Source organism: Alnus glutinosa, chromosome 2, assembly GCF_958979055.1.
Source record: "Alnus glutinosa chromosome 2, dhAlnGlut1.1, whole genome shotgun sequence".
In the NCBI taxonomy this organism is placed as follows: domain Eukaryota; kingdom Viridiplantae; phylum Streptophyta; class Magnoliopsida; order Fagales; family Betulaceae; genus Alnus; species Alnus glutinosa.
In genome coordinates, this window is record NC_084887.1 from 7,517,206 (window position 1) to 7,538,486 (window position 21,281).

Below are 21,281 nucleotides of genomic sequence, written 5' to 3' on the forward strand. Positions count from 1 at the left end.
GTTTTTAAAAGAATAAAGGTATTATCAGAAAAAGTAGCATTTCTGTCACACCTTAGTATTTTAATGAGTCACTTTAGCACACTTAAAAATTCATGGGACTATTTTAAAATCGGTTGTTAGTTGAATGAGCTTCTTTTTTTTTTTTTTTTTTTTTAAATATATATTTTTTTAAAATATTTTTCATTTATTAATATTATAATTTTTTTAGTTTATTATTATTATTATTATTTTTAAATGAGCATATGGCCACGTGGATTTCTGTTAATTTTATGGACAGAAGTACCATGTCTATTTTTAGCCATAAACGAAGTGCTATCTACAATACGAAATGAAACTGAGATAAAAAAAAATATAGTCTTTAAACCAAAGGGAGGCAATGAGCGCTTAACCCTATAAATATAACATTACGTCCTCGATAACCAAAATTTAACATTTTAAATGGTTTTGAGGTGGCTAAAATTGTTACATAGGTCAGCAATCTCATACTTGTGAATATACGTTTAGTAGCTTTGCAAAAATTTCACTAACAATGGTTAATAAAAAGTAAATTGAAAAGGAACCAAAATTTAATATATAAATGGTTTTAAGGTAGCTAAATCCAAGACAAGTAGCATTTTATGACTTTTCTTTTTTTCTTTTTTTCTTTCTTTTCTTTACTTTTCTTCCCTTTTTTTTTTCCTTTTTTTTTATTTTTTATTTTTTAATGTTGGTTTCATTTGATCCACCCAACCAACAGCTTTTTGAATTTAATAAATTCATCTATAACCTTTTTCTTTCTTTCTTTCTTTCTTTCTTTTTTTTCTTTTTTTTTTCTTTTTCATTATTATTATTTATAGTTGTACTATTCTTCTCTTAGACGTTTCCGCAAAAATATATTGAAATTAAATTATAATGTAGTCATTAAAAAGAAACGTGAAAATTGAAAGAGGAATAGGTCAACTGAAAGCTAAAGGAACTTTCTTAAGCCTAAATATTTCAATGAGAATCATAAGCGTTAGTACTAAAGAGAAATTTGTTAAATAATGCAGCAAAAATAATAATATTACCTCACCATTAACCAAAATTTAACATTTAAAAATAGTTTTAGGGTGGCTAACATCGTTAAGTATACCAAAAATTTCTAGCAATTTCATACTTGGATGCATATACGTTCAATAAATTTGCAAAAATTTCACTGGCAATGGCTAATAAAATGTAGGTTAAAAAAAACCAAAATTTAATATATATATATATATATATATGGTTCAAGGTTGGCTAAATCTGTTACAAGTAACATTTTATGACTATTTATTAGGGGTGTAAATCTTACCAGTAATCGGTAACTGGGAAACCGGTTTGATACCCGGTTATAAAATAATCGATATCCGGCTATCCGGAGTTAGTTACCAGTTTTACCCTTTTCAAAAACTTGGTTATAACCGGAAAACCAGGTATCTATATAAATAATAAAATATGAAATTACTAAATTACCCTTTATACCATGATTTTACCCTAGTTTTAGACATTCTTTTCCTTTCGGCTTTCGGCTTTCACTTTGCTTCAACCGACACCTTCAGTCTTTCAAAATACGAACTTAGATCATTGTCTCTCAATCTTTCAAGATAGAAGAACTGCTCAAAGACTTGATTTAGCAAATCGTCGGCATCATTGAACCCACTCAACCCAGTCGCTTGTTGTAGACGACGATAGCAGCCATGTGGCCGAAGATCTAGCTTAAGATCTAGTCGAAGATCTGGTCGAACATCTAGCCGAAGCGGCCGAAGATCTAGCCGTCAACGATGCGCATGGGGTTCTGGCCGAAGATCTACATCTGGCGTTGGTGGCTCTCGCTCATGCAGTGGCACTTGAAGCCGTTCTTGTCGCGGCACATCTGGTAGTACCACCGTCGCCTCTGGCACATCTGGCAGTACCACGGTAGCTTCTATAGCCACTTCACTTTGATCCGGTTCGCAATCGCTTTTGGCGTCAGAAATTCGTTCTTCCCCATCGCTCAAAATATTCTCCACCAGAAGATTTGCAGTGGTTTCAATGGATTTTGGATCAGAGGGGCGAGAGTTGCAGAGATTTGGTACCAGTCCGAATAACCAGGTACCAACCAGGCGATTAACCGGTTACCGATTTTAACCAATAACCGAGAATCAGCTCCAAGTTTTCACTCCTACTATTTATTGTGGTTTAATGTTGGTCTAATTCGATTACTCAACTATCACTATAAGGCAAAAATCGACAATTATTCAAATTTAATGAATTCATCTATAACCTTTATTTTCTTTATTTTTTTTTCTTTTAATTACTATTATTATTATTATTATTATTATTATTATTTATATTTATATTTTTACTATTCTTTTTTAAGACGTTTTTGCAAAAAGAAAAATAAAATTATAATAAAAAACCCGCGCTATAGTTTTAAGGAAAAAATGTACTATTAGTCCATGTGGCTGGCCTAAATTACAAATCGCTCACTTTAACATCAAAATTAATTCAAAGATCCTTGTAGTCGGATTAATTTATAAATCGCTTCCCAGTGTCAAATTCCGTTACAAATTTTAACAAATTCCATTAGGCACCACGTTAGAGCCAATAAGATGGCTAGACGTATCGATCATAATAATAAAAAATAAATAAAATAAAAAAAAATCTATTAAAATATAAATAAATAAAATTTAAAAGATTATTCAAAAAAAATGAAAATAGAAATTGGGTGGTTGCCTCTTGAGCCGAATTTGTCAAGATTTTTAACAGAATTTGACTCTAAGGAGCGATTTGTAAATTAAGTCAACCACAAGGATCTGTGAATTAATTTTGATAACAAATGGAGCAATTTGTAATTTAGGCCAACCACATGGACTAATGATACAATTTTTCCTAATTTTAATAACTATGAAGATTCATTTCATGGAGCAATTAGCTAAGATAGTGGTATTGCATATAATGACCCCCTCTCTTAAAATTGTGGACCTAGTGATACCTAGCATGTTATGTGCCTACTCTCATCTTTTAGAGCTTAATCATGTATTTCAATATAGTATGGTTAATTACATCCATTTAAAACGAAAAGCCACATCATGAATGACAAGTGTGCAAAATAAATAGGAAATATTTTGACAAAAAAATGGGTATATGATTCAAGCGAAAATGTTTGGAGTATTACCACTTTTGCTATCTCTTTACAAACTGACATGACAGTTCATAACTGATAGAATGATTAAGCATGTATGATTGACAAATCAATTACAAACTAATTAATGTATGAAAATTTCCAACAAACCGGTTGTAAGAAACTCCTACAAACCCGTCTCTAAAAGTGATATGTGTCCTTTAAGCATGTGAAAAACATATGCTATTAAAAAAAACATGTCTTTCAAATGCCATAAACACATGTCATTTTTAAAAGTTGATTTATAGAAAATTTCTTACAAATTCAGTTTGTTGAAAATTTCTGTGCCTAATTAAATTGGCAAGTTACATTTTTCGCTTAATAATTTCACTAATTATAGACTGTCACGTCAGTTTGTAAGAAAAGTTGTAGTAAAAACTATAGTACCCCTAACAGCACTCATGATCGACATCCAGTGATATCGATCGTGGGGATGGAAATTTGGAACCTACATGAATTGGCTAAATTGCCATCGTTGTGCAGTTCCAAAGAAAAGGAAAAGGGTGGCAGGGGGTTCTGATCCTTCTGGAAATGCTATCTAGTAGTTATTTTAGAGCTGAAGACACACAAGTGGCAATCTCTCAACCCATCACTTCCTAAATTGTAGAGGAGGATTATTCCCTATATTAAGGTCCAGGCACCAAAGAGGCTTGCCAGGCAAACCTACACGGTTTGCCCCTTAAAAGGAGGAGGGGCTGGAGGGGACAGAGGACCTGCTGCTATTTTCTCTCGAACCCCAGCGCTGCATCATAGTTTCTCGAACTTGGCCTTTTCTCTTGGTTGCTTTCAATCACAGCATTCTTACATATAAGCCAAAGATATAGTTGCAGAGGTGATTTACCTTAACTAGTCTCAGTTTCAATTCGTCATCTGTCTTCTTGATCCTCGGAGGCTAAAATGGCGGGTTATTGAAACTTTGAATATTGTCATCTGCAACGAAGATGGCGACTGGATTATCAGCAAAGGCACCATTATTCTCCCACTGCAATGAAAGTGGAATCCGGGTAATGATGAATGATTATAAAACAGAGCATATGAGTTTTCTTATTTCTAATTGGTCATATTTTCTGTTACGTACAGAAATTTTAAAGATGAAATTAACCTTCTGATCAAGTGGTAAGATAAATGCCACAAAAGAATGGGCATTTTTAAAGCAAATATTGTAGAACTACAGAGATGTAAAACTTGGTCTGTATATTAGTTGAACATTGGCCTTCTATATATAACTGAGCTTTCCCTATGAACATGCTGAATGATTCTTGAAATTGAGAAACAATATGACATACTTGTTAAACGCAAGTTTCTGGGGGTGTCCTTTTACAAAAATCTATTCCTCGTATAACGGGAACAAAAGTTGAGAGATGCTTAATTGAGCATTTCAGAATCTGCTTCACTTCGTGATATATACGTAAATGAACAAATAGTTCGGAGAAAATATACTTTTGTCCTTTGAACTATCACCACATTTTTAAGTTTTTAAACTTTTAAAAGTGACATTAGGCCCTCCATATTGTCATCACCGACTGTCAAATTAGGCACTCCATTAAAAATTGGTGTTAAAATGAATGGAAAAGTAGTCAAAGTGTGTGGAGGTAATTTGGCCACCCAAAAATGAAAATAGGGCGGCCGAAACACCCCCATAGACCGTGGGAGGTGGTTCGGCCACTCCAACAAAAAAAAATCCCCTAAATAAAAGGAGCAGGTGGCTGAACCATGTACATTTATGAGGAGTGGTTTGGCCACCCCAAAAATGAAAACAGGGGTGGTTGAACCACCTCCATAGACTGTGAGGTGCTTCGGCCACCCTAAAAACTAAAGTTGGGTCTTTTGTATTTTTAGTATTTTTTGTTCTTTTTTTTTAATTTTTTTTTTAAACGGTCATTTATTAACTTTTTTTAATTTTATTTTCTAATAACTTTAAGGATATTTCGGAGAGAAAAATGCAAAAGACGTCACTTGTGGCCTCTTTTCGGTCTATTTTGACATCAAATACCAACATGGTGTCTACTTTGACACAATGGTAATATGGGGGGGGCCCTATTATCATCTCTTTTGACATCAAATAGTAACCAAGTCAATATAAAACACTGATTTACATGATTTGGATAGCAAGCCTACATCCACAGTAAAAGATTTGGATTTTCTTGTATTGTCTCTTTGCAAGTTATATCTTTTATGCTACTTAATAAATTAGTCTTTGTATCTAGAGAGTGTATTTAGACTATTTAGTAGATTAAACTTAACTTGAAAGTTGTAGAAGAATTAATACTAATAGTATTATATATATGCTATGTGAAGGAAGAGTGAAAACAACATTGAAAATCATTATTTATTTTTGATATAATAGAAATTTGGTTGAGTATAGCTTCCTTTTTCTTCTCCTTTTGTTGTAAATTATTATTCTACATTGTCCCTTTCTCCGTCCTAAACCCTATCCTCATCAAAAAGAGAAATTTTACAAAAAAGTAATGCTAAAAACAACATTTTTATTCTACAATGTTCGTGTGACAGTCTCAACTAACCATTGGATTTAGTTCTTGTAGAAGAAAAAAAAATCCAAAAATTGGTCGCAACTGTCACGTCAGCACTGTAGGATAATTGTAGAATAAAAATTTGATTTATAGCTTCTTCTTTTTTTTTTGAGTTATGCTGGAAACTACATTTTTAAGAAAATAGGGAATCTTTTGAGAATGTGAAACAAATTCGTGAGAGTTAAATAACAAGCCGTTGAAATATATATACTTCTGCATAAATTATCATTTTTTGACAAAGAACGGTTAGTTCATCCAGGCAACAAGCTCAGATGTATCCTACAACCTGAAGAATATGGCAGGCATGATGCCAGACAATTCGAGTGGATGGAGAGGAAATTTCATCTTTATGATAGAGCTCCGGAAGAAGATACTAACCTTTAGAGACATCATTGACCTTCCACCTTGTGATGGTTCGAGCCCCATCCATGAGGTACTCACTATTTAATTTTGCAGTACCAGAAATACTGTTCATGTCAAATTGCACTTCATTTCTCTGTCCTGTTTTCCACCTTCTGGCAGCTGGTGATGGGAACAGTAGAAGATCTCCATAATCTGTACCCTAATGTTGTTCCCTGCAATCTGAACTCAGAAATTAAAGGATCTTCAATAAATCAGGTTCACTTTCCAAGAACATGAAGTAATTAAAGATGCTTATTTTATAAATTAATAGACCTGATTGCATCAGTCTATGAGCTAATGAAAACAACATATTTACATAGGGATTGGAACACCTTTACACTGCTTTGAAATCTATTGGAGATTCATGGGCAAAGAACCACAAGTGGATAACCAACTGTGGAGATGAGACAGAGGACAGCTTGGTCGACAACATCAGTTTGGAGCAACTCGGTAGGATACCTTCGTTCTTGTTAAAGCATTAAATACTCTTAGAATATATGATATGGTATATATTTCTTATAGGATAATAACTTTCTATGATTGATTCCATAATTAATTTGATTACTATACATTTTTTTTTATCTTCACCTACCCCAATTTTCTTATAAATAAGAGTCTTTTGTACTATAAATATTATCAAAGAATACGAGCAAGATGTAGCCTTTTTGGGCTCTTCCCGTAAATCTTTGTCTACGTCTTCTCTCTTTCTTTCGCTCATATACTGTCTTCAGAGAGTTGATAAATTAATTGTATTGAAGGAGAACTTGTACAAGCAAAGCTCAAATACATGACTAACATAGCGAAAAAGATGTTCGATGTGATGGAAGAAGACGAGAAGGGCTCCACCATCGGGGACGTTTTGTATAGATCCTACTCAGACAACAAAACCTACTGCCCTTCCCCAGATACTCCAACTTCATTCCCTCCTGAGCTGACCTTTGCTACGAGACTTGGTGAATTGGCTGCTGTTTCCTGCTCCCGACCTCTTCTTTTGCCTCTCAGACTTCAGGCAATGGGAAACTTGATGCCCACCGACATGAAATGCCTCTCATCCAACATGTACCTTAATGTATCAGCTGAAGGTTCCAGCCCCACGAGAGGGAAAAACAAGGCTGCTGTTGACCAAAATCCAGAAATATTGCAAGAAATTGCTAAAGAATCACAAGATAAAGTAAGTCATGAGAGGCTAAATGATTCCAAAGCTACAAACACTTCACCAAAGTTTCCAAATTTTAGTTCAGATAATATGATGCCTAAAGCAAGAGAGTTAATAGCTGTGCCACTTCCACCTCCAAAACCGCTGTTCAATACTCCTCCAACTATACCAACAACGGTCCCATCACCACCGTCCATTCCGCCTTCAAATCTTGCTGCAGCGCCACCTCTACTTCCACCTAAAGGATCCGCACCAGCAGTATCGCCTCCAATGCCACTGAAAAAGGGAGCTGCACCACCACCTCCTCCTCCACTTGGTGTAGCAAAGGCCTTACGCCCAAAGAAGGCAACTACCAAACTGAAGAGATCAACCCATATGGGCAACATGTATCGGATCCTGAAAGGAAAGGTTGAAGGCTCTAGTTTAAATGAAAAGGTTACAAAGAGGAGTAAAACTCAGATAGGAGTTTCTGCTGGGAAGCAACAGGGAATGGCTGATGCATTAGCAGAGATGACAAAAAGGTCTTTTTCCACAACCCATAACTATAGAATTGTTAAATCACCACTTATCCAAAAGTTTTAGTTGATACAAAGGGTTTAACATGTTATCAGAGCAGAGGTCCTAAGTTCAAATAATATCTCTAACATTCATCTTCCATTTTAATTAAATATTTCATGTGTTAAACATCACTTATTAAAAGGGAGTTTAAGTCCGCATGCGAGGAGGAGTATTAAAGTATTGATTAAATGATTAAATTTACCCCTTCTTATTAATTTAAGCTTTTAGGATAAGTGATAATTTAACAAGAATTCGATCTCTTGCATTATAATAGTTATAGAATTTACCAGATGAAGAGGGCTGGTCTCTTACCTGCTACTGTTTCCCTTCTTTGTTTCCTTAGATCAGCATATTTCCAGCAAATTGAAGAAGACGTTCAGAAGCATGAAAAATCAATCCTGAACATTAAAGCTGCCATCAATTCCTTTCAAACCAAGGACATGGCTGAGCTTGTTAAATTCCACAAATATGTGGAACAACATTTAGAGCAGTTGACTGATGAGACCCAGGTGATGCTCATACCATATGGTCCAATCCATTGATCCTTTTCATTCTTGGCTCTTTGAAACAAAAGCCTAAGTCCTTGTAATGCAGGTGCTGGCAAGATTTGAAGGTTTTCCCACAAAGAAGCTCGAATCATTGAGGACTGCGACAGCACTGTACTTAAAATTGGAAGGAATAGTTACTGCTCTGGAGAACTGGAAAGTAATGCCTCCTTTGGGCCAGCTTCTTGACAAGGTTGATTCCTATTTCAACAAGGTAAACTATTAGGACTCATGGAAGAGTCTAAAAAACGCACCAGAATTTTACTGACACAGCAATTTCTTCCCCTGGCTGATAAATTTGTTGCAAACAGATCAAGGGGGAAATGGATGCATTAGAAAGAACCAAAGATGAAGAATCCAAGCGGCTGCAGAGCCAAAATATTCATTTTGACTTTAATATTTTAGTGCGAATCAAGGAATCTATGGTAGATGTTTCTTCAAGTTGCATGGAGTTGGCACTTAAGGTGAATAGCAAAACTTACTGTTTAGATTTCCCAATTTAATAACCTTTTTATGAGTCTGTATAAGACGTTTGGCTTTTACTTTAGGAACGGAGAGAGGCAAAGTCAGCTGCGAATGGACACACAAAGATGCTTTGGAGAGCCTTCCAGCTTGCATTTCGGGTCTATAGCTTTGCAGGTGGACAAGATGATCGGGCTGACATGTTGACCCGGGAATTAGCCAATGAAATAGAGGCTGATCCACAACCTGAGTGATGTCTTTTCCATCAAACAACAGTATAATACAAGAGCCAATATTGAGCAATGTAGTTTGCATAATCAGAAGCATTGCTCAGGATATGGCAGCAAGCATATTGCAGTTACCTTTTTTGTAAAATATGGTGTGCCACTATAACTATTTTATTTAGTATCTATAATACAAAAGACTTGTTACTATAAAAGGTTAATTTGGCTTTCATTGCTCCAACTGGTGACATATTCCCCCACCCCCCCACAAGTGACTGCATACATATATGCAGAGTACAGAGACTTGAACATGTGCAATAATATTGTTATGATAATAAAGTGTAAGGAATTAGCATGCCGTAATATCTACTTTTGTTGTGAAGTCAGTGTTGCATTAGGAGTACTTAGTTAGTATCTGTTCCTATATTTTATTATATGCCAGTGTTGCAGTCAGATTACATATGATAGTCATGTAGTTGATTACATATTGTAGTCATGTAGTTTGTTTTATCTTTATTATTAGTGTCAGTGTGGTATTAAGATTAAATGTTAGAGTCAATTGGGTTGTAGCACTACGGTGCATTTATTTGTGTGTAAGGGGTGAAACTCTAAGTCGTGTAAGAGTTATCTCCTAGCCGAGTGTGATTTATCTCCAAGTATGTGTCATTAAGGAGTTCTACTCTAAGTCTAAGTCTTGTGTTCCTTCTACTTAAACGATGTCATTGAATGAATAAACAAGCAAAAATTAATTCCAAACTTTGTATTTGAAAAGATCTAGGTTTCCTCATAATCTAAAAGGTCTAAGTTCCCTCAAAATTTAAGGTCTAAATTCCCTCAGAACCTATCAAATTATCCTATTGTGTGTTTGCAAAATCATTCACGTAACAAATACTAAGACACTATTTTCAATAAAACGATGCCATTTAAAGTTGTGCATCTAATAGTGTACATAATGTCAATGTTGGCACGTCTTTTAAATAATTTAAACAATATGGCATCAAAAGCACCGTTAGATGCACCAACTTTAAATCCTAACTTTGAAATAGAGAGGATCATTGTCCTGACACGAGGGACTCATCCCTGCCTTTATGTGGAAAATACGCCTAATTAATCTGTTTATCTAAACCTATAAATGCCCATGGCTCACATTTGGATCAATCAAACAACTAAATTCAGGAGTGCCAATATAGAACAACACCAACTGGTAGATTTTCCAGGCAAATGTATTAAGACTTAAGATTGGTTCCCATTCAATGGCGGAGGCAAGACTTAATTCTTGAGGATCGGACTAATAATTAATGAAAATAAAATAATATTACATAAAATAAAGTTTAATACTACATGAAAAGAAAATGTTTTCAAAAATTCTTTATATATCAATATCTTAAAACTAAAGAAGAGTACACAAAAATATATCTTGTCAACTTGAACATATATATATACAAAAAAGGAACACAAAAAATTCGTAAATCATCTATTAGCATTTCTGTACTAAAAGTTTTAGCGATTTCTTTCTCAATGTAGATAACTATATAATTTGGAAGAATGTCTATCTCAATACAAAACTAAATATATATTTCTATATAAAATGAAATTAGCATATTCTAATCAAATTCTTAATATAACAAATCATTAAAGAATTTCTGAATAAAAGGAAGAAACAATAACTCAATAAGAATAAATTTTAAAATGAAAAAAAAAAAAAAAAAAAGTACTTGAAAGTGTACAGAGAGTGCTGTGAGAGTGAGTCTGTGCGTATGTGTGTGTGTGTGTGTGTGTGTGACTATAAAAATTACAGACTTGAGATTTGTGAGTTGTGAGGCTGACCGTGTACTGTGACGCTGTGAGCAGAGGCCGACCGCGTGAGCTGTGAGGAGAGACAGAGTGGCAGACCGAAGAGCGGAAGAGGCGACCTGCGAAGAAGAAGAAGAAGAAGAAGAAGAATAGACGTGTCCTTCCTTTTATACGAGATGATAAATCACTTTTTTTGCTAGGCCTTGTAAAGAATGATTTTTTATTTTTTGGTCGGGCTTCGGGCTTCGGCTTCGGCTTCGGGCCTACTAGTTTTGGGCTGGATCTAAACTTTTTCGGTTCAACCAACTATAAATTTTTGTCTAAAATTTTTAGGGAGTTGACCAAATAAATAAAGAGTAATGCTACACATCATCCCTTTGTCCTCTTTTTGTCCCCCCAAAATTGATGTGGCTCTTAAAATCACCATTGAATTTTTGATATATGACTATTAGATTTTGATCCAATGGTGATTTTAAAAGCCACATCAATTTTGGGAGGACAAAAGGAGAACAAGGGGATGATGTGTAGCATTACTCATAAATAATTATTATGAAAAAGTTTCACATATGTTCTTTAGCAGTTATGATCGTAAGCCATTTAAAAAAAAAAAAAAAAAGTTATGATCGTAAGCCGGGGTGGAATCAGGATTTGAGATAAGGTTAGACCAAACTAATAAATAAAAGTCTTTGAGGGTAAGAAATTAATTTTAGGGGGTCAAAACTCATAAAAAAAATAATTATATATATATATAATTTAAGAGAATCTCAAAAAATAAATTAAGGGTTTTTAATAAGAGAAAATCTATTATAAATCTCTGGGTAAAAGCGCGATGTGAAATTACTCTCTCATTTTATAAAATTTTATTTTCTATTTTTTTTAAAAAAAAATTGAAAATAGGGGTTTGGAAAGTGGCCTGCAAGCCATTCCAAAAGCTGGCCGGCACCACAAGGGGTGCCAGCCACTTCCAAAACCCCAATTTTCATTTTTTTTAAAAGAAATTAAAAAAAAATTAAGTTTTTAAATAATATAATAAAAAATAATATTTTGAAATTACTCTTTCACTTTTTAAAATTCTATTTTTTATTTTTTAAAAAAAAATTGAAAATAGAGGTTTGAAAAGTGGCCTACAAACCATCCCAAGAGGTGGCCGGCACCACAAGGGGTGGCAGCCACTTCTCAAACCACAATTTTTATTTTTTTAAAAAAAAATTAAGTCTTTAAATAATATTTTAAAAATGATGTGGCAAAAAGGTTGACGTGGCACTAACGGAAGTTGTAAAAATTAACGGAAAACTCACAGAGTGACTGATTTCAAATCCGCAAAAAAACTTAAGTAGCAAAAATTGATTTTTAAAAAGTGAGTGATTTCAAATCGCGCTTTTACCCAAGAATTTGTCATAGATTTCCCTTTTCATAATTTTAGGGGGACTTCTATCTCCCAATCCCGAGAGTAGTTCCGCCCCTGGTTGCAAGTGCAGAATATGTTTAACGATTCTTTTTCAAAGATCGTAGTGCAATTAAATAAAGGTCTGGTGATGGCTTGGGTCACCTTTTTTTTAATTTTTTTTTTTATTATTGTTATCAAGGGTATTTTTGTCATTATGGAATGAAAATTTGACAATTTTTTATAGTTTATGGATGGCGTTTAGGAGGAACATTGACAATCAAATAGTAGTTTGAGGGAAGTATCTAGACTTTCCCCTAATTCTAAAGTAATGTTAGACCTACAATTCGTTTATAACTTTTTTACAACTTACTATACAATTAAACCCATGTTAGCTACTAAAAAAATATTTTAACACCCTCCAATGGCACATTAACTAGTACGACAAAAATTAATTCAACGATCACCAAAGAAACAAAAAAAAAATAATAGAATAGTTTATAATATAATCACACTAGACACCAAAATTTATGTAATTCAACTTAAAGAGCATACATCCACCGAGACAATTTAGAGAAAATTTACTATCAAAATGATGGAGTACAAAGAATAGTATATAGAAAATCACTCAAATTCAAAAACCCAAATACACTCAAATCTCACTCTCGCATAAAAATAATAATAATAATAAAGACAAAAAAAAAAAAAAAAAAAAAAAAAAAGGCTTCTCTTAATTCTCAATCTGTCGGCACAACAGCTTATGAGAATACAAAGTGAGACACAATCTTCTTCTTGTTGTTCTCTAGAAGTCTCTGCTCTCTTTTCTTGTATATGTCAAAATAATCGAATGGTCTATAAAAATAAATAATAATAATAATAATTGAATGGCTCTCTTCTTTAATGAAGCCAACAATATATGACAGATCAAAGCTTCTCTAAAGCATGAGATAAAATGTGGCCAAGGAAAAAACCACAAAACAACGTACGTCAAAGAATAGCCCACCATGACTTGTGAAAGAGAAGCCAAAGCGTGAGACAAAATGTGGCCAAGGAAAAAACCACAATACAACATCAAAGAATGGCCCACCATGACTTGTGAAATAGAAATACAAAGTCAATTAATTAATGGCTCTAACCATAACATAGTCGACAACACAACAAGGGTCGGGGGTACGTGTCCCTCAAAAATTTAGGAAAAAATATGTATAGTTAACTTTTAAGCTTAATTTTGTCCCTCCAAAATTTGGGTTGACCTTTGAAAAATATGAATACCACTAACTAAAAGTTATTTTGGCTAGCCAAAATATAAATTTTGGTCAAAATATAGCTGCATCCGACTAGCTACTTTAGACTATTCCTAATGAACTTTTCAAAATTTCTTTAAATTTAATTTTAAAAATCTACTTTAGTTGATTTAACTGGCCGCTTTTTAAAATTACTAAACATCAAACTCTCTAAATATTTTTATACTTTAACTAAATATTTTATTTTATTGATAAGAGGAAAGAAGAAAAAGTATGAAGGTAAAAAAAAATATATATATATTAAAAAATCTTTAACTTTTGGACTCTTTACATTAGAGAGTTTTACTTACCAAATTAAAGTTAAATTTAATATTGAGTAGAAAGTTTACTAAAAGATGTATTTTGTGAGTTTTTATTAAATTTTTAGACAAAAGTTAGAAGTAGAGTTAATTGTGAATGCTTTTTATCCAAAAATTGGTGAGTTGCTACGATGCATACCAAATTTGGTGAAGCCTGTAGATGACCAAACAAAAAAATAAATAAAGAAATTACTCTTAATAAAACATGTACATGACTTTGCAATGTTAGTACTTTGAAAAAATAAAATATTTAAATGGAATTATAAAACTGTATAGTTAAAATAGGAGATGTGCTATACTATGCATCTTTCTCTTGTCCTTTTCTTATTCTCTTAATTTTAAAAATTAATATTAGATTTGTGAGGCCCATAGAGGGACTTATATGGACCCTACAGATCTAATGATAATTTTCACAAATGAGAAGATGAAAAAAGTGCCGAAAAAAAAAAAAAAAAATTAATGAGAAGCACAAGAGAGTAAGATATAAGTAATTTCACTACAAAAAAAAAAATTGTGATTCGCCACTTGCAAATTACAACGTGTATGGGGCCCATCCACGTGGCAAATTGTTTGCCACATGTCATTTGCGACGTGTGGGCAGCATGGCAGATCCGGTTGTTGCTAAATGTGCAATTCGCAACGTGGCCACGCTGTCCACGTTGCCACTATGCCACGTGGCATAATGGCCACGTGGGACACATGTACAAACCGCGTGGACCACGCGTCAGCCACGTGGACCTAATCCACGTGGCACATTAGACACGTGGATTATGGTCCACGTGGCCACTGTCGGCAACGTGGTTTGAAACCACGTGGTCGACCGTGGCCGACTGTGGCCAAGTGTATAATGACCACGTGGCCGACAGTCGGCCACGTGGTTGCAAACCACGTTGCTGACAGTTGCCATGTGGACCATAATTCACGTAGCCACAATCGACCGCGTGTCCAAGACCACGTGGTTTTTAGACACGTGGTAAACTTACCATGTATCATCTGCCACATGGATTGTTGCCATGTGGCAAAATGCAATTCTTTTTTCCAAAAAAAAAAAATTAAAAAACCACAATATATAAACCGTAAACCCTTAAACCCTAAACCCTTAAGCCCTAAAACCTAAACCCTAAAACCCTAAACCCTAAACCCTTAAACCCTTAAACCCTAAACCCTAAATCCATTTTTCTGTCCCCAAATATCACGAAAATATTAGACAACATTTGAAATTTACCATAAACACAAAATCAAATTAAGCACTTCAATAATTATAAATCCAAAACAACCATAGATTAGGTACTAAGAAACATTATTGTTATTAACAAACCAAAGTTACAAAAACCCTACAAATCTAAAGGTCGTCGTTCTTGGGGATCACGAATTCCCGTACCAAGCGTGGGCTCGCCAACAGGCGATTGCTGCGCAAGGGACGGTGTAGCAGACGATGGTGTCCTAACCGGAGTGTGCTGGCCCAACAGTGAGGGAGAGTACTGGCATCCATGAGGCGACAACGGACCTATCATCGTCGCATTAACTGCAAGTAATAAAAATATTAAAAAATTAGAATATATGCATATCAAGTCCATATCATTGATTAAAAATAAGCAATTTACACAATTGTAATCATACTTGCAGATGCACTACTAACAGACGATGTATCACCTCCGTTTGGAGGTAGAGACTACTAAGCACCAGAGCTCATATGTGATACTCCCATGGAGGTGAGCACGGCCTCAAAGTGCCGCATACGCTATTCTAACGTCTCAAAGTGTCGCATGCGCCTCTCCAAAGCCTTATTCCTCTCAGTTTGAGCCTGTAGCAATGTCTCCATTGTCGTAATCCTCCCCTCATCTATGGAGTAGCCCCGAGATGTACACTGAGATGGTCCTCCCTGTGAGCGAGCCCGATATCAGAAAGACATCTCCCGTACAGGAGTAACGTTCAGCCCAACCTGCCGAACCCTCCCAGCGTATTCAGGCCTCCCCAACGCCTGTTTGTATGTGTCGTTCAGTGCCCAACGCACCATGTCTTCTGACACGCTCTAAGTAGCAGCAAAATCACTCGATAAACTCTATGTCATCCTCTCCTGTATGTTGTGAATATATAATACACATGTAGTCAATATATACGTTATCACATGCATAACTTAGAAATATTAAAAAAAAAAAAATTAGTAGCATACACATAGGACCCGTGTACGTTCGTTCGGGTGAGTCTCGTCCTTCCTAGTGTGCGTCTTGACGAACGACTCCGCTCGAGTGGGGGCCGTGCCAGAAGTGCTTGCCTGTTGCCATCCAAATGAAATAAATAACAAACAGTAATATTATTTTTATAAAAACAATTAGATACAAATAGTATAACATCTACATATATATGTCCATACCTCATCATGATTAAATCTGGCATAACTTTTGGATCCTAAGCAAAGGGGGAGGTCGTTCTGCTCCCACATCCGCTTCATCCATTCACAGGTCGCCTACGCAGTGAACATTTCATAATATTTAAGCATTGACACACTTAAATTTGACATAAAATTAATTGAACAGTTATTGAAAATACACATTAATAGTAATACAATCAAATACCTACGTACCTTTTTCGCTCAGTACACCAATCCCTCAGCAGGTGCTCCACATCTGTTTTTCCATACTTATCAAAAAATTTGTCCAGCACTCTTGCACGTATACTTTCGGGCGTGTCACCATCTCGAATATGTAGCTCTTTTTTAAATGAATGCTTCCACGAACGGTGCTTACGTCCAATATCAGCCCACGCTTTGTGTTGTGCCTTGCGCTCGTCTACAGATATGGGGAGAAAAAACTCCTCCTGCACATGCAATTTAAACATTTTGTTTATAAGTTCAACAAAAACATAACCCTAAGTTTTTAAAAATAAATAAATATTCGAGTTTCAATACCAATGTGTATTTTCAATAACTTTCTTAAACATACAATCAACGCGTCTCACATAGCCTTCTTAATCTGCTTATCTACCCTCGCTCATTCGTCCCGCATATGTATGTGGGACCCGCTCCTCACAAGCATTCCTATAGTAGGCCTAAAACAATTACAGTCTCGTCCTACGGGTTGTGCCGCAACATTGTACTGCAGTACAATCTTTTTCCCCCTCAAGAGCACCCAATTCCTCTCAGTGTCTCTGACCACCTCATAGTAAATGCTCCCATCTGGATTGTACCCTACCCAAAAGAAAATAAAATATATAAGTTAATATAATAAAATAAATAAATTATATTAAACAATGATATAATTTATGTTATTCATATTAGTTGGTAATATAATATAGGATTTAATGATGTATAAATCTGTATTTACCCATCAACCGAATTTGGTCAGTATGTATGAGTTGGGTCGCTGGGTCATCTGCATGCTCCTTGCCAACCCCTTCCCCCGAGGGAGGCTGCTGGTCGTCGTCTGAAGGCATATCCTGGAGGCTATCGGGGGATGACTGTTCGGGACCCAACATCGCGAAGTCCCCCTCTGGCTCTCCCCTAGATCCGGCCCCTGACTCTCCCCCGATAGTGGGATCTGGCTCTCCCCCGAAAGTGGGATTTGGCTCTCCGTCGGATTCGACATTTATCTCTCCCCTATAACCGGCATCTAGCTCCCCCCCAGAGCCTGTATCTGTCTTTCGCTCGGCTGGGTCAGTAGGTGCCCGTAGTCCAGCGTCTCACTATCAGAGCCACATGGCGTAGGTCTAGACCAGGGGAACGCAGTGTACTGCATGTTAGCCTAAAATGGGCTAATCCCATCATGACCCTCTCGTGCCCACCATCGAGCCACATGACCCAATGAGGTGATCCCTACCTGTGAGAACGTCGGCGGAATAGAATATGGAGAATAAGAAAATCCAGTGGAGCCGATCTGCCAGTGATCTGGCTGGTACCCCGTCGTACCCGGTAGGAATGGTCTGTAAGCACCATCTGGGTGGTGTGGCCACGGCGCTATATACAGTGACCCCTATGTTGTGGGCGTGGATGTGGACATCACGGGTAGGCGTGGTGCCTAGTGTGTACAAGGACGAGGTCTCTAGTCCATCGAAACCTGCAAACAAATGTTGACAAATTATTAAACAAGTTAAAAGTATAATTACCCAGTTATATATTAGTAAGGAACATGCAAATTAGACAATGAGATTTATGCAAATTAGACAATGATCGCACTTATTAATTATTATATGTTACAAATTAAAAATGTGTATTGAATTTAAGTGAATTGTACCAAAAATAATATTTATTCATTCAACGAGCGCTTCAATCGGATCTATATCGGGCCTATCATGCTCGAATTCATCATTCATATCATATATGTTACCAGTGGTTAATACGAGCGGCTCGCACTCGTGATAGGGTGCACCTGCATCATGACTCCCTTCACCCTGACCAACGTCGTATACGTTCCTCGGTTTAGTCCTCACGGCACAAACCCAATCTGGGTTCCTTTCATCTTCGACATAAAATACTTGATCAACTTGAGATGTAAGCACGTAAGACTCATTAGTAATCAGCTCTCCCCTGTGGACAAGGTGATTGAAGTTGGCAAACACTAGGCCATAATCGTCTATCCTGAATCCCCTGTCTCTCGTGGGGTTCACTCAATTGAACTTGACTAAGACGTACTGAGTCCTATCATAGTACTCGACCTCAACTATATCAGTTAACTTCCTGTAATACGTTTCTCCTTCAACGGTTGGCACACATACGCCGTTGTTCTGAGTCCTCCTTCCCACATCATAGGCAAGCATGCAGAATAGTTTGCAATTGACCATGTACCTGTTATACTTGAATGTTGTCTCCTTTAGCCCTCTACAATGCATAACCAACTTGTGATCCAATTCCTCCTTATGTTGATCGTCTAGTCCAACAACCTATATGTGTATTACAAATAATAGAAACCGCATTGGTTAATTACGGCATGTAAATCCTATCTTAAATTACATTGAAATACCACTATTCCTTACATATGCACGATCTCATTCACAGAACTGTTCATGATGTTGGGCTTCAATAAGATCGTCCGTAATACAACCCCTAGTGCATGATTGCCTAAGCGCGTCCTTGTGCATCCTACATTCAGCGGATATAATTATTTACTAATTATTATTCAGAAATGTATTTGAATCAACATGCTGTATAAGCACTACTTACATTTGCAAATGAAGGAACTTGTTAGAGTTGAACACAATATAACGATGAATCTGGTTCATTGTCAAATGGTACAGGCTAACTCGCGTTCCCGCCACCTTTGAATCATCAGAATTTCTCTGAGGTCTGTTGTGAAAAGTTAGTGCGTTATATAGATATCTCGAACAGAACGTCACCAGCTCGATCGCTATATAACCCTCCGCAATGCACCTCTCAGGGGTCGCTCTATTGCGCACATTAGACTTGAACCCCCCAAGGTTCCTGGTGTACACACATGCACAACAACTTAATTAGAGTTTGTCAAACCAATACCTCCAAATAACTAATATATATATATATTCACATTTTACCTCTCTGCCGGGTACATCCACATATACTGCACGGGTCCGCCGAGTCTACATTCGCGTACAAGATGCAAGACCAAGTGGACTATACTGGTAAAAAACCCTGGGCTAAATACCTGTTCCAATGATGAGAATGTAAAATGTCGTATTTTTCCCCTTAATATTTAATCTCTTATACTTATTTAATGCCTAAATGTACTCATTATTCTTATATTTTGATTTAGGATGCAAATTGAGGCATTAAATGCAAAACAAAGCTAATTGGGCGATTTTGGACAGATTTGACATCAGTTCGTAATCTGGGCATAACTCTCTCATAAAAGCTCCGATTGAGATGATTCAAGATACTGGGAAACTCCAAGAAAAAGATCTACAACTTTTATGTTTTACGTTTTGAGAGATGCCGGATGAATCAAGGTCGAAATTGGGCTTGAAGTTGACGTTCTGATGTGGATCTGATGCGATTTATTTTAGGAAGTTTTCAGATATGAAAATTTCTTTACTTTGAACCTCTTCATAATCATCCAATCAATTCCAGCCAAGCCAAGCAAATAAATGAAAAGTTAAAGCAAAAGGAAGAAAATGAGAAAAAAGATGCGTGGAGGACCATGGAATTAAAGAAGAGATTTGTGGGGACCACGTGGAAGAAGACAACATGAAAGGAGCATCTCTTTCCATGACAAGGCAAATTGATTTTCTCTCCATACGTGGCTGATTTGTGGGGACTTAAACAAGGAAAGAATCGATAAAGCATATAGCAACAAAAGTCCCCATTGAAATCATCACCTTCCTAGTCATCCTAGTTATCCTAGCCTTTATTTTATGTTTAATCTTTTCCTTAATTAGTAGATTTGTGTATTGTTATTTTAGGATAGTATTTACAATATCTTTCTTTAGGAGATTTCCTAGGCTTCTAGCATATGGGCTGAAACGTGTATAAAAGGGGGGAACTATGAGACGACACACCTTACACCTTCTACCTTACATCTTCTATCTTCTTCCATCTTCTATCTTCCATCTTCTCCCCTCTTCTCTAAACTTTGGTCGAAGGAAACGGATGCCTCGGAATCAATAAAACTGTGAGATCTAATTTGTTTTCATTGTTCGATTTATGCTTTGAGTATCAGATGTCCTTCTATACTTATTTTTATGATTGTCTCGTTTAACAACTAAGAATTAATGATTTGACTGAGTTTCTGCACTGGCGATCATTAAATCCTAGGAGGCCAACTAGTTTATTTAATGATTTGACTGAGTTTCTGCGCTGGTGATCATTAAATCCTAGGAAGCCCACTAGTAGCCAACTAGTTTATTTAATGATTTGACTGAGTATCTGCTCTGGCGATCATTAAATCTTAGGAAGTCTACTAGTTTGTTATTCGTTGCAATCTATTGCTGGGTTGGATATCAAATCCGTAATTGTTTGATCCCTCCAATCTATGAAGCAACTGAGATTTAATGATTTGCTGCTTCTCAGTGATTATTAAATCTTAGGAAGAACATTTGACGAAATTAAATGCAACTGCTTGTGCTTGTGTTGTTTCGCTTCATCAATCTCTCTAATTCTTAAGGCTGCTACTAGATTAAACCTATAGCGCTTGTCTTAGGTTGTTTAGTAGTTAGGATTAATTAGAGAGCTTGTCTTCTAATTAACTACGACTAAGGAGAGATAGGAAAACAGTTCGAACGGTGAATATTCAAGTATGAATTGATATAAATTTGTATCGATGATCAGTTGCCAGATTTTGACGGTGGAAGTTGACTAAGACCAATGTTTGTTCTTTTCCTTTATATTTTTATTTTACATATTATTTTTATTGTCATACTTAAAACCCGCCCCCCCATCCTTGATCACTTAGCATAAAACTCGACTAATCACTCTTTGTGGAATCGACCCTTACTTGCACTACTACATATATTTTAGAAGTAAGGTTTTTATTTTTGGGTGCTCGCGACAGCACGCCAT

At 35.9% G+C, this 21,281-nt stretch overlaps 1 protein-coding gene and 1 long non-coding RNA gene across 3 annotated transcripts; one reads left to right on the forward strand and one right to left on the reverse strand.

Annotated features, from left to right (window-relative positions):
* Positions 1-2,391: 2,391 nt before the first annotated feature.
* LOC133860815 (uncharacterized) lies at positions 2,392-10,971 on the reverse strand. Of its 2 annotated transcripts, XR_009898934.1 has the most exons (6): positions 10,866-10,971; positions 8,860-9,060; positions 8,120-8,553; positions 6,426-7,645; positions 6,070-6,273; positions 2,394-4,142 (listed from the first exon to the last, which is right to left on the reverse strand). It is a non-coding gene; the product is annotated as an uncharacterized LOC133860815 (long non-coding RNA). The 2 variants fall into 2 exon arrangements; XR_009898935.1 differs by lacking the exon at positions 8,860-9,060 and having other exon boundaries at positions 2,392-4,142; positions 10,866-10,954.
* On the forward strand, positions 5,845-9,401 carry LOC133860813 (uncharacterized protein At4g04980-like). The gene is made up of 8 exons (XM_062296438.1): positions 5,845-6,124; positions 6,214-6,309; positions 6,414-6,543; positions 6,852-7,770; positions 8,151-8,316; positions 8,402-8,566; positions 8,664-8,816; positions 8,901-9,401. Exons 1-8 carry the CDS (start codon positions 5,987-5,989, stop codon positions 9,066-9,068), a joined length of 1,935 nt encoding a protein of 644 aa, XP_062152422.1. The 5' UTR covers positions 5,845-5,986; the 3' UTR covers positions 9,069-9,401.
* Positions 10,972-21,281: the final 10,310 nt, after the last annotated feature.